The sequence below is a fragment of the Oryx dammah genome, unplaced genomic scaffold (genome assembly GCF_014754425.2).
Source record: "Oryx dammah isolate SB20612 unplaced genomic scaffold, SCBI_Odam_1.1 HiC_scaffold_26, whole genome shotgun sequence".
Classification (NCBI taxonomy): Eukaryota; Metazoa; Chordata; class Mammalia; order Artiodactyla; family Bovidae; genus Oryx; species Oryx dammah.
The window spans coordinates 56,931,084-56,945,807 of record NW_024070210.1 but is presented as its reverse complement, the minus strand read 5'-3'; the positions used below and the strand labels follow the sequence as shown (position 1 = coordinate 56,945,807).

Below are 14,724 nucleotides of genomic sequence, written 5' to 3'. Positions count from 1 at the left end.
TTTAACTGCCTTACTATTGAGGTTACAAACCACAGCCTTGATGCACTGTTGCAGTCAACATCCTCCCTGCTGTTTTTGAGAGCTTACATCTGCTGCTGGCAGATAAAACCCTGGCAAAGCATGGGCTGCTTCCAGGGGAATACAGAAGTCTTAACTAGACTGCTCTCACCTACCTTTCTTTCCTGAGTTGAGGCTACAGCCTTTTCTGCATTGCTCCTAACTTGTTTAGGTTGATCTGTGGCCATTACTCAGGACAACCGACAGTCTAGTAGGATTTTTTCCTGGCACAAATCAGCCATGCCAGCCATACTACTTTTAGAAGATAAAAGGAAGACAAGTTCTTCGCTCAGGGGAAAGCATTTTAAGCACATATTTCTAAAGCCACTTATAGTGTAGTGCACTTGATTTTAAACAACCACCAATAAAACCTTTTCTGTTATTTCTTTTAAGGAACTAAATAATCACACTATGCCCAAAATAGTGTACTTTAACTTATCAAAGAAAGGCCAAGAATGAAAGCTCAGGAAGTAAATTACTGACTTCCTTTGGGGACGAAAAAACTTAGGAACAAGATGGAGAGATAAAATATGGTCCCAAGTCACAAAGGAGATTAGTTTCGGTTAAAATAAAAATTACTAGCTCTACACAGGTTTTCAAAGAAAATGCAATTCAGCTTGGTGATGAGGAATGAGCATGAAGACACAGAAAGAAGACATAGGTCAAGAAACTGCTTCCTGGATTATTGTCCCTCAGTGAGCTGATCTATGAGGACCAAGAAAACCTCAAATGTATTTAGACCAGCACTTGCTAACTATATATACCACAAGATACTGGTATGTAAATACGGGGGGGTGGGTGGCAAGGGGTGGGGTTGTGGTCAAAAAGCTATGAGAATACTGTATACTATATTGATCAAATAAATCAGAGAATTACTTCAGAGAGTTATAATGGACACTAGCACATTAAGGGCTCTGAGAAATTCTGCAGCAAACAAATAAATTTATTAAATTAAAAAATTTTTCCAAATCTGCATAAATTTTCTATGCATCCACCCCTTACTATGCAAGAAACCCCTTACTCCTTCCCTTCTTTTTCCCCAGAGAACATCTATGCCATGGAATGGTTTGGGAAATGCTAGTCTAGAGCTATTATTCCTAAACTCTCAACTCATTCTTGAAAAAATGAGACTAACGTTAGTAAAACAGACTAGGCAATCACAATTCTTACATCACAGAACCCTAACTCAAACAGAGACAGGTGGATGACCAAAGGTGCTTGGGACATTTTTCAAAAGACAGCCAAATACCAAAGCTACAAACTTCCAAAGTGGTAAGAGCCTTATCCAATAAATAATCCCCTAAAGAGCTATTATCAATTCTGGATACATTCATGTGCTACTCTCAGAAACAGAAGGGGGAAAAAAAAAAAACAATGGGGAAAAGCCACAGCAAAGCTGACCATAGGGAAAACAGACATGGGGCTCCTGTTTGACGGAAGTCTCGTGGCTTCTGGCATTTGGGGATACTCTAATGTCATACACATCAGGAAAATTCATAAAGAGTTGCCAGGACCTCCAGCTGGGAACACATGGAACATGTACTTCTGGGTGCTGCCCTCATCATCCTCAGGATAAAAGATAGAAAATAAGCTCAAGGAGGGGTACCATGCTGACTGAAATAGAGAAATTCTTGAGAAACCAAAAAGATTTATTCTGTTAACTGAGTTTCTAATTTCCATAAACCTTGTGGTACTCTAGAGACTAGGATTACAGCCTCCTACCCTTCTCAACACAAATTTGTGGCAGAAAGAAGATTGGTTAACTGCCTAGAAACTGAATTCATTTGACCTTGAATCAAGTGGTGGTCTGCCTGATCAACAAATGAGATAATAAAGGAAGGCCCCTGGCCAAAACCCACCACACACTGGGCCAGATGCTCCTGTGTTCTCTTTGAGAATGCAGCAATCCTATGAAGGAAATATGATATATCAAGTGATATTAAGCTCTTCATGGATCTCTAAAACTGTGACGTCTACATCAACATAAGGAATTTTTACAATTATTATTTTTAGAATGAAAAAAAAGGAAAAATGGAGGAGAGGAGAGGAAAGAAGACACTGAAAAAATGGGCAAAACGTCCATAGACAGAATTGGCACAAGGGTATGGAAAACAAATGGCCTTCATGTATCTGCAGTTTTGCCTAGGTCTAGATCAGGTACTAAGGGCAAAACAAAAGGGCCGGAGTCAAAATTCATACCAAATGAAAGCATTACACTCACAAACACAAAGTAATCAGAAAAGGGCTGAGGAGGCAATCCACAAGGAACTGAAATACAGAAAAATAGAGGGATATTAACTATTGGCTAAAGCCTGTGAGGAACGAACAGAAAAAATGAGATGGATGGGAACAGTTTTTTTGTTTTTTTAATTTATTTGGCTGCCCTGGGTCTTAGCTGTGGCACGTGGGGTATAGTTCCCTGACCAGGGATCAAACCCGTGCTTTCCAAATTGGGAATTTGGAGTCTCAGCCACTGGACCACCAGGAAAGTCCTTGGTTTTTCTTCTTTTTTCTAAGCAGACACTTAATTAATAATGAAAGGCAATTAAGAGTTTCTGAAAAACAAAGAATTAACTGAGAAAATTAAGGTGAAGAACATATTCTTAAGTACAGTGGTGGAACCCCTACTGCATAACATAACTGTTCCAAAAAACAGGAAAATCATACTTTTAGGTAAGACTCTTTAAGGATGGGACTTTCCTATTTTGGATTCCTGCTAGTCTGAGTCTTAACATAAGGATCTGAATTTCTAAAGTTTTCCGATTAAACTAAAGTCCTTCAGCTCCCTCTGCTGTTCAAAGCTGAACTCTGCGCTTTCTGCTCAGTTGTGTCCGACTCAGCAACCCCAGGCTCCTGTCAGAGGATTTCTCAGGCAAAATACTGGAATGGGTTGCTATTTCCTTCTCCAGGGGATCTTGCCAACTCAAGGACCGAACATGCACTTCTGGCATTGGCAGGCGGATTCTTTACCACTGAGCCACCTGGAAATCTTTAGCAATCAAAATAAATAAAAATACATACAAGATGCATACACAAACATAAACACATACCCAAAGATGGCATGGTCCAGGCAGGCAGAGTTCAAACATACACGTCTTTCATGAGTTCTCTAGGCTGGACCAAATGTTTCAGAGTATATAACAAAATCTACCATTCCCACCATCTACCTGAAATAATTCAAGGAATAATGAACAGTTTCTTCCCCAAGAACAGGAAAGCTTTATTAAGGAAAAGGCTTCTACATTCATTAGTCAGATTGTGGCAGTAGCTTTCTAGGCAGAAATGTACAGGTACCAGTCCTGCACATCATCGCTTCATTTTTGTTTGTTTGTTTCCTTCTGCTGTGGTCTTTCCTCTCTCCAGTATTTTCCCCTTAGGAGATTCTCCTCACATGTCTAAATTCAGTTTCTAGCTCCTTACCATATATAGGATACTCTGAGCTGAAGAATCTACAGGGCAGCTATCCTGGCAAATCAAGCATCTGTCCAAAAGAAATGTTCTTTACTCACCTGATCCTTAAACTGCTTCTGGGATAAGCAGTCAATTAGGTCCACACAGCCCAGAAGACAGCCTGATGGATAGTCACTGGGAAATTCCACATCTAAATTGACAGTAACAGAAGGATTATATACATTTCCTTCTTTGTGACCCTGGAACTCACAAATCTGTTTAATTCTGAATAAATCATTTTCTCATCTGTTTATAGACATAAGGAAAACTATCAAGCTTGTTACCTAGTATAATTATTTGAATTTTAACAAAAAAGTTGGTTAACTGGCTTAGTCCACTATCCACATCCTAAGCTATAGGAAAATAAGCCTCAAACCACTGAAGTTCAGGGACCCCACAACTTCACTTCAAACACATCAATTCCACTATACTCAGCTGGATCAGACTAGAGTTTGGTAGTGCTGGGTTCCAGAAATTTGAGGTTTCAAGGGGGCAACTATAAAAAAGTAGTAAAAAAAACATAAGAATGTCAGAATACAAATTTTAAAGAACCCAATCATATCAGTCAAAACAAAAAGTTCTTTTTAAGGAAACATGCACTTCTGATTCCTAAAGCTTGATTTCTTAACTTTTAAAGGTGCTTCTGTAATTATTCTCTCATTTTACCTTTAAAACTACTATATGCATTGAATCAGGGAAGGAAACCAAGACAACCAATGGTCAGAAATTTATATTCTATTTTTTAGGATATAAATTGAGAATGCTTGCAGTGATTCTCATAACTCACTGCTGAAGTCAACTAAATTTGATCTGTCCAAATCTGATTGCAGATGTCTATTTGAGTCACTCTCAATGAAAAAAGGTCTTATTTGTGGTTGTTCTTCCCAATCTAAAGATCCCAGAATTTATAGTTATTTTACTCTCATAATAACAAAAAATGTAGAAAATTAAGACTAGTTGGTTGATTCCTGGTGCTGAGAACTGAGATTTTTCTTTGTCTTGTTTGGGGACTTAATGCTTTGAATAGCTGTCCATGATTTGCCACACACACACACAGTTTAAAGTCCCTTTCAGCCAAAAAAAACCCCAAAAAAAGCCACAGAAGAAGGAAGTGAAAGAGGATGAACGTCAATGACTTCTCTCCACAAAGTAAGACTGAAATCAGAAGAGTATGTGGCTGTTACCTTTCCCACGGAGGAGGAGATAAGTAGTCTGGAGTTCTGAGACTTCTTGAGGAGAGGGTCTTTTTGCTGTGGCTGCTATCCAAAGTCTTCCTCTGTGAGGGGTGTACCAACTTCTGCCCTCCACCCTTAAACAAATACAAATTTAGTGGGAAGAATCTAAATGCTAGTGTCTACTAAAAAAACAGTGATGCTTTAGTTCCTAGTATGTGGAGGACTGGTACATGGACATTTCTGCCTAAAAAAAACTATTGCCATGACCTAGCTAATAACTAGAGTCCTCCTCCCATAGAGGATCTCACACGTTCGAGCTAAGTCGCTCAGGCATGTCCGACTCTGCAACCCTATGGGCTGCAGCCCACCAGGGTCCTCTGTCCATGGTTTCTCCAGACAAGAATACTGGAGTGGGCTGCTATTTCATTCTCCAGGAGGATCTTATTAACATACAGCAAATTATCCAGGTGAGCCAAGAGATCTACAGATGATATATCTCACCACAAGGGGTATTTCTGGTAGAAAAAAAAAGCTCTTCTATAATACCTTTCACTTGAATATGAACCCTGTTCCCTAGTTTTCTCTTTCATTAGAACAAATCATCTCTCTCAGATCCTATTTTTTACCTATCTCTGTAACTCAGAAATGAAGCTTTCACCAGCCTTTGGACCTCCACGATCCAAATCTTCTGTTTTCAAAGCATCCGAGATGTACCACAAAAATTAAAATCCCTGCCTTTGAGTCATAAAAGATTTGTTCATTGTTCTCTAACCTGACAGAAAAATCCCCACCCACACATAACTCCTCAAGAATAGTACTTTCACAGTTACCCATTTAAGAGTTTAACTAGATAAAAATGCTATCATCTTTAAATTGCAACCACATTAATTTATATTTTCTAAGTATTTTATAAAGGGTTATATTCTTTGTAGATAATTAAACAACCTGTTAACTAATTTGAAAGAATCTTTAAGTGGAATAACAAAATGCAATCAAGAGAATGTTAACAGCTATCTACTTTCTAAGGATTACAAAAGATGTGTCTCCTTTAGTTTCTACAAGACAAAATAAAGTAGCCTGATAATATAACCCTATTATATTTGCCTTATAAATGGGAAACAGAGAAATTCTCTTATCCTTAGTTTTCTAACAGAGATGAATTGGAAGAGTACCAGGCACATGGTAGATACCCAATAAGTGGAGAATGTATCAATATATTTCTTCCCTCTACTCCAAATGATCCCAAGGGATACTGGGAAAGTAGTCTCACAAATGTGGCAGAACCACCCACTTTGTTTCTGTGGAATTAGTGAATGTGGGTTGGATGCTGTTCATCCTGTTCTTTTCAGTGAGAAAATGTGGATAACACAGATCCAAAATAGGATGAGAGCAATGTAAACATTCTGATTCCTTCAGCAAAAAGCAAGCTGTTTCGTATGCTACTTTGGGAAAGAAAGACACCTCAACCACAGAGAACGGAATAAGAACAGACATCTGAGGGCCCAGGTACCCTGGAGCAGCAGATTCACATGCACTTGTAATGCCACTATGTACATGGAACATTTAGGAGGCAAAGCCGGACTTTCAAGAAGGGAGAAAAATGGTAATGCACCTTCACAGAAGGTAAATCACAGCTAACAACACTAAAGTTGAAATGACTGCTCCTAAATTCTGATAATAATTTTTTCAAGAAAGCAGAGAAATGACTGAAGCTTACAAAGTAAGAGTGGCAACAGCACTTTGAAAACCAGAACTCTAGATCCACATCTGGCATTAACTAGGCTTTGCAATTCAGAGCAACCTATTGGGTTGGTCAAAATGTTTGTTTGGGTTTTTTTGTTTTTTTATTTTTGGCTGCACTGGATCTTTGCTGCAATGCGCAGGCTCTACATGGCAGCATGTGAGCTTATCTCTAGTTGCAGTGTGCAGGCTTCTCTTGTTTTGCACCACAGGCTCTAGAGTGCCCAGGCTTTTTCAGTCGTGGCTCATGGGCTTTCTACTTGCAGTGCACAGGCTTAGCTGCCTCACAGCATGTGGGATCTTGACCAGTGATGGAAACCCCGTCCCTTGCATTGCAAGATGGACTCTTAACCACTAGACCACCAGGGAAGTCCTCATTCGGGTTTTTCATAACATGTTATGGAAAAATCCAAACACATTTTTTGGTCAATCCAATCAACACTTTTCCTGCTTAAGTGTTTAATAAGACTGTAATAATACTGGACTGAGCTACTTCAATACGGCTACTGTTTAGAAAAGTATAAAATTGTATTTAAATATAAGGCATTATTATTGGGATAAGTTAGGACACTGGCAGGGATATAAAATTCTAACAGATAAAACAAGAAGGAAAAAATAGGTATTTGTATCCTCACACTCACTGCAGTATTATTTATAATAGCCAAGACGTGCAGACAATGTAAATGTCCATCAGTGGATGGATGAAGATTATTCAACCATAAAAGAAAACGAAGTCTTGCACTTGCCACTATCTGGACCAACCTTGAAGAATTATGGTAGAAAGATAAATATTTTATGATCTCACTTTACATGTAGACTCTGAAAAAAGCAAACTCATAAATACAGTGATAAACTGAGTGAAGGCAGTCACAATGTACAAACTTTTAATTATAAGATAAATCCTGGGGATGTAATGTACAGCACAGTGACTATAGTTAATAATATTATATTGCATATTTGAAAGTTGCTAAGAGAGTAGGTCTTAAAAGTTCTCATTAAAAGAAACAAAAAAATTTGTAACTATGCAAGGTGATGGATTTAAGACAAATATATCATGGTGATCATTTTGCAAAATATACATATATATGTAATCATTATGTTGTATACCCTGACAATGTTTTATGTCCAGACATCTCAATAAAACTGGGACAACAAGGGAAAATGAACATATAACAGTAAGTGAATGAAGAAAACCATAAACATATATATACATATTATGACCTCACTATATAACAATTTGTGAAGGATAAAGAATTTAAACAAACACTCCAAAATTATAACAATAGCTGTTTCTAGGCAGTAGAATTGTAGATGATCTTTCTTTTTCTAGCTCATTTTCTGTATACATTTACAAAAGCAAAAGGAACAGTTGAACTCAGAGGAAATATATGAAACCATGGAAGAGTAAGCTATCACCATTACTCACATGTACGACTTTATAATACCTCTACTTATCCTCACTACTCCTCCCCACTTTTTGTAGAAAAGGAATTTGTGGTAAAACAGCTTCTCAATATGGTTATTCACATTAAAAAATAGATGTACAGATAGAAAAACAAAGTCATAATTAGGCTAGTGACTTTTAAGAATTAGTAAATAGGCATAAGAACTCTGAATTTCCAATAGGATTAAACCATTAAGGTTGCTGAGTGCTATATTACAAAGGCAAAGGCAAGAGAAGTTTTCTCAATAAACTTCATTCCAAAGAAGAAAAAACTTACATTCTGTTCTTTGTTATGACTAAGATCTGTGGTCTTTCTAAACTCAGTTTTTTTAAGCTATTCAGTAAAAAAAAAAGTCCATAACATGCATGAATACACTGCTTAAAGTTCTATGTGCTGAAGGGTATCATAAATCATTGCTAGGCTGGGAAGAAGAATCCCAATCCATAAAGCTAAATCAAATTTACGTAAAATCTTTCACTGTCAAAATTCACTTCTGTCCTTACCTTTTAATCCCTCGGACAAGCAGAGAAGCCCAAGGCTGATGCATAGAGAGGCACCAGCCGCCATCAAAGCCTTCCTGAAATTCTTGGTCCTGGATTCGAAACTGATGCCGACATGAGCTGAACTCTAGTCCTGATCCTGCTGGACGGAAAGCCTTCTTCTGTGAGGCCGCACCCATCTGGTCTATCCACTATGCAAGAAAGAAATCAAACACATAATTTTGTCTGACAAGGGAAAAATCTGGAATAGGCCTACAAAATGAGATGAATTATAATAATATTGAATCATGCTGGGAACATTCTCTTAGAAAAATGTACCCCCACCTTTGTCTGAAACAAAGTCAAAAAAAGTGGAGAAGATATAAATTCAGTAGAAGTCCCAGGTATGATAACATGGTCCCATCTCGAAGGATAGTTAGATAATGCTGAATTCTCCAAATATAGCTTGCTAATTTCAGCAAGAGCACAACTATCAGACCAAATAACTGATTTGAAATTATTAACACTTTAAATGTATTAATGATCCATACTGGATTCTAGACAATTACCAAATACAGTTCTATCAACCAAATGAAGGTTCAACATTTTGGTTCACATGTTCTTCACATGCTTAAGGAACTGGGTCACATACTGTTACCATGATAAAGCCAAACAGATGCTTCCAGGGGGCAGAGGTTCTGACTGTTGGATGTATGAAGTTATTAATACTCTTATACCTCAATGAACAACTTGTCCCCTAAAAGAGAGGATGGAGCACACTGAAACAAGGCTCCTATCATGTAAAAAGAATACCAAATTACAGGGTACGGATAATTATAGGAGGCTAGAGTCTTGGCAGCAGTTCAGTCAGAGAATGACAAAGGTTAACATTTCTTCCTGAGCAAGAAGACTGAGTGCTCTGACATTTATTTACAAAAAAAGGGGCTCTGTTGGGATGATGAGGTTCTCAGTTGTGTTAATTTATTAATCTTTCATTTAATAATTTATAGGGAAAACAAAAATGTTAGGACGGTAGAGGCTCTAGGCAATCATTTAACCCCTAAGATTTCAGTTTTCTCAACTGTAAAATGATGGAATTGGACTAAATGAATCTCTAAGAATCTTTCTGCAATAAAATGACTGTAATTAATTGTGTCATAACTAAAAAAAAACAAACCACAAACATTTATTGAGTACTTAATGCAGCATATGTGAAAATATATAAAGTAGGAAGACATATAAAATTCAAAAAAAGATAAGGTTCTTGCTTTCAAGGAACTTAAAATCCTAGTAGAAGACAGACACTTAAATAACTGTTCAAAACATAAGGCAGATATGAGTAATGACTACACAGGGATTTAAGTCTGTAAGTGGGAACACAGAAGCACAACTGATCCATTATAGGGGAAATAAATGATTTCAAAAAAATGTTGGTATTTCAACAATCCTGAGGCCCAAATTCTCTGGTTCTATCTCTATTACAGTTCTAATTCCTATTACCTGTTTTTCTACCCCAGCTACTGTTCTAAATTAATCTTTTTGTCTTTTAATAATACTATTTTAGTCTGCTAACCCATCTCATCTCCATTCTTAACCTCTAAATAACTCTCTACTGCCCGAGTAACACCAACCTGGGCCCTCACCGTCTTTACACTATGCTAGCTCAATCACTGTCCTAGCAATTTCCCTACTTCTGTCCTACTTTTCCCTCCAATCCACTCTCTACACAGGCATGCAAGTCATGCCAGTCTTCTGCTAAAATTCTTCAAAGACTCTTTCCTGTCTGTCTGTGTGTGCTTAGTCACTCAGTCGTGTTCAACTCTTTGTGACCCCATGGACTGTAGCCGGCCAGGGTCCTTGGTCCATGGGGGTTCTCCAGGCAAGAATACTGGAGTGGGTTGCCTTGCCCTCCTCCAGGGGATCTTCCCAATTGAACCCAGGTCTCCCGCATTGCAGGAGGATTCTTTATCATCTGAGCCACCAGGGAAGCCCATTGTCTTCCCTGTCTACTTTAGAATAAAACCAAACTCTTGACACATAAGGGCTTTCATGATATGATGTTACCTACTATACTGGAGTGAGTAGCATCCCTCTCAAATTTATGTCCTCCCAGAACTTGTGAAATTGACCTTATTTGCAAACAGATGTAATCAAGCTAAGATAGAGTCGATTAGGGTGAACCCCAAATCCAGTGACTGATACCCTTACAAAAGGAGAGAGAAAAAAAGGGATAGAATACCTAGAGACAAAGACATAGGGAAGAAGTCCATATAGAGGGAGAGGCAAAGAGCAGAGTGATGCAGCTATAAACTAAGGGATGCCTAGGGCCACCGGAACCTCAAAGAAGCGACGAAGCACTCTCCCACAGAACTTTTGGAGGAAGTGGGGCCCTGCCGACACTTTGATTTCAGTGTTGAGAACTGTGAGAGAATAAAGTTCTGTTGTCTTAAGCCAATCAGTTGTGGTCTTTTGTTACAGCTGCCCTGGGAAACTAATACACTTAACAGTACACTGTAATCTCTAAGAATACTTAATTACTTGTGGTTCTCCCAACCTACAGTGCTCTCAAGCTGCTGAGAGCCTTTGTACATGTTATACCATCTACCTAGAAGTCCCTCCCCAAATCTGTCTGCTTATTCATCCCTTAAGTCTCTTCTCAAACACCACTTATTTTGTGACTCCTGTGAGTTTATGATCTCTCTCTTAATGACATGTCTATTATAGCAATTATCTTAAGGAACTGAAATTCTTTGTATTCAAACACATCTTCCCATTAAACTTGAAGTGCTTAAAAACCTCAAGGGTTTTTACCTTTTAATTTCCAAGCACTTAGCAAAGAGGGTTTCCCATGTGGCACAGTGGTAAAGAATCCACCTGCCAATGCAGCAGTAGCAAGAGACTCAGGTTTGATCCCTAGGTCGAGAAGATCCCCTGGAGTAGGAAATGGCAAACTGCTCCAGTATTTTTTGCCTGGAAAATCCCAAGGACAGAGAAGCCTGGCATGCTGCAGTCCACGGGGTTGCAAAAAGTCGGACACAACTAAGCATGCATGCGGGCATTCAGCAAAGAACCTGGATAAGTACAGTGCTACATGAGGATTTCCAGTTAAACTGTCTAAAGCACTGCTCAGATTGCATCTCTCTGCGTAAGATCATTTTATGATTCACATTTACGAAATAAAAATGTGCAAACTTTCTAGCTGAACATTTAACTCTTTATTGATCTGACTCTACCTACTTAACCCCACTCTATTTCTATGAAAATTCCTTTTATGAGTACTACATTTGTAGTCTAAATTCACTATTCCCTATATAGTTGATGCTTGAATGACACAGGTTTGAACTATGTGGGTCCACTTATATGTGAGGTGTTTGTTTTCTTTTTTTCAATAATAAATACTATAGAACTACATGACCCGTAGTTGGTTGTAGATGTAGAGCCTACTGTGGATGTGGAACTACCTTACAGAGGGTCAGCTATAACTTAAACACAAATTTTTGACTGTGCAGAGGGCCACCACTTCCAGTCCTCCCCTACACTGTTCAACTGTGTGTGTGTGTATGTATTTCCTATGCCTTGCTCCTACAGTTAATTCTGACTGGACTATTTTTTCCCCACCATCCCCAAACACCATTTACTAGGATACTTACTTTTAATGAATGCCAGCTTCCCTATAAAAGCCTCTTGTATTCCTCTCAACTGTCTTTCCCTCCTCTGGGTTTCTGCTGTACTTATTTATATCTTTATCAATATTAGAACTGCCTATGTAATCTTTTCCACTACTAGTCCATGAGTTCTTTGAGGACAGAAGCAGTGTCTGGTTGATCACTTACTTCTGGGATTATACACATTAGATGCTCAATGTACTTAATGTCAAAATGTATGACAACAATGAGTAAGTGAATTAATGTATTAATTTAAAATACAACACTAGGGGACTACCCACATTCTATAAAAGACAAGCAAAGAGCATTAACAAAAGGACCATGGGAGTACTGTTTAAATCTCTATGCGTGTGTGCGTGCTAAGTCGCTTTAGTCGTGTCCGACTCTTTGCAACGCCATGGTCTGTAGCCCGTCAGGCTTCTCTGTCCATGGGATTTTCCAGGCAAGAATACTGGAGTGGATTGCCATGCCCTCTTCCAGGGAATCTTTCCAACCCATGTGTCTCTTACAGTCTTCTGCATTGAGACCATAGGCAGGTTCTTCACCACTAGTGCCACCCGAGAAGCCCTTAAACCTCTGGCATACTTAACAAAACCTTCTCTTCGGTAATACTCAAATGGAAACTTGTCACAAGTGCTGCAAAAAAAATTGGACAAACTGAGTCAGAGAATAAGGTGGGCAGGAGTATTAAGAGAGCAGATTGGCGTCTACAGACTATGAAACAGGCACACTTGAAAGAAGAAATATCTGGGCCCAAACTTTTCTCACCATCAGTTAGAGCAAAGGTCCACTAACCTGGGGAGGGGGCTGGTACAGGTTGGGATTCACCAGAAGTCCCAAAGGCTCTTCAGAAGATCTATCCAATTTGGTCAGTGGTTGGTTCAAGGTTCCATTGGCAATGGCATGTATTGCCTCATCTAGTCTGTGATAACAAACCAAAGGATGCAATAATTGGCAATGTCCTATGCTCAGAATATGCTTAGTTGGCACACACATAAGACTCTTCATTAGTAATAGAATTTGAAATTCAAAGAGGGATCCATGGATGACCTTCCCTGCTCCCCCTACTAATTTCCCCTTCTCTTCTCTTCACTCCAAGAACCCTAAGGAAGAGGAGTTAGTAAAAGTTTCAGAACACTAAGAAAATAGGTAGCACACATTATAATCACTCATTTTTTAACAACATTATTAAAAACGCCAAGATTAGAAAACCTGCCTGGAAACAGTCTGACCCACATAAGAGTATTCTAGGGCAGACTATTTCTCAACATGTTCAATTATTCTTCTGCCTGCTCAACAGTCCCTGCCCATTCCTCTATGCTGATCTGAATTCTATCCTTGCTTCATGGCCCAGAATTTCTAAGGAGTCCCTCCACCCACCCAGCACAAAAGTACTTATTCCTTTCTCTGAAGTCCTACAGCACTTACTATTTAAACAGTTACCAAATATACCCCATGTTATCCTGTGTCTATGGTGTTTGCTATGAATATTTGGCTCTCAACCTATAAAAGAATGTGATGATTTCAGTTAAAGATTATGGAACTAGTCCTACTGGTTAGTAAGTGATCACAGGTCCTGCAAGAACCGTATCTTACTCTGCTCTACATCTCTTCATTACTTGCTGCTGTACTACCATGTCCCTGCTTGACAAACATTTGTGGATGACGGTAATTCTACAGGAAAAGGTTCTACTAGCAGGGAAGTCTGAACCTGACCTTGAATACAATTAAAGAGGTATTTGTTAGGAACTTCTTACACAGAAGGCACCTTAAAAGGGGAAGAGATCAGGGTTTTCCTTCCTTCAGGAAGCTTTGACTCTAAGTGGCAGGTTTAAGACACCTAAAATAATGATAAACAAAACATGGGAGGATGTAATTATTACTATGAGACAGATACAATCCATCTGGTAGTTACTACTTATCATCCCATGTGTTGTACCAAGCAGGTTCAAAGGGGAAGCAGATATTTGAAAGGCAAAGTTGGGAGAAAGGATTTCCAAAGCAAGGGAAAAGCAGAAACGAAGCATGAAGTGAAGACAAAACAAAACAAAAAGTACAAGAATTTGAGGTAAGAAGTGAGTCTAAAATAGGACAGGGATAGTGAAATTTAAAGGAGGGAAACAGATTTAAGACACAGTCCACTGGTTAAGGACATCTAGAACTCCAGAATCTATTGAAGAAAAAATACAAATAGCTACTCAATACATTTTAGAATGCTCACACTTACTAGCATACAACCAAAGGGGGGAAAAAGTGAATAAAAATTATGAAGAACTACCATTTTTTATGTATCAGAATGGCAACTTCTTTTTGTTGTTGTTGTTAAGAAACAGATGAAGAAACTAGCATCTTGGTAACTAGTGTCAAAAAGTCAAAAGCTATGCACAATTTAAATTTTTGAGATAGTGTCCAATTTTACTTCTAAAAGGCTGTACTGCATTTTATTGAACATAAAAATGATTTTTGTTATAAAAATGATCCATGCATAATGATCCATGCATATTATGGAAAACAAGAAAACACAAATTAATATAAAATGAAAAATTCCTATACCCATCACCAGAAATAATTTTTTCCTTCTATCTGTGTATCATACATGCAATAGTTGAAAACAAATTTACGGAAGTTAGTGGTAGAATTTGCCTTAAGGAGCGAATAACTCTGTTTAGGGCAAATCTGTGATGGAGCTGCCACAAGTCAAAGAGAAAGGTCA

At 38.4% G+C, this 14,724-nt stretch overlaps 1 protein-coding gene across 1 annotated transcript in view; it reads right to left on the bottom strand.

Annotated features, from left to right (window-relative positions):
* TRIP4 (thyroid hormone receptor interactor 4) overlaps positions 1–14,724 on the bottom strand; it is a 50,570-nt gene that overhangs the window by 19,078 nt on the left and 16,768 nt on the right. The window contains exons 8-11 of the mRNA XM_040226717.1: positions 12,807–12,933; positions 8,371–8,558; positions 4,692–4,816; positions 3,567–3,658 (exon numbers count right to left, since the gene is read on the bottom strand). Coding sequence (XP_040082651.1) covers positions 3,567–3,658; positions 4,692–4,816; positions 8,371–8,558; positions 12,807–12,933 — 532 coding nt within the window. The remainder of the gene's footprint in view (positions 1–3,566; positions 3,659–4,691; positions 4,817–8,370; positions 8,559–12,806; positions 12,934–14,724) is intronic.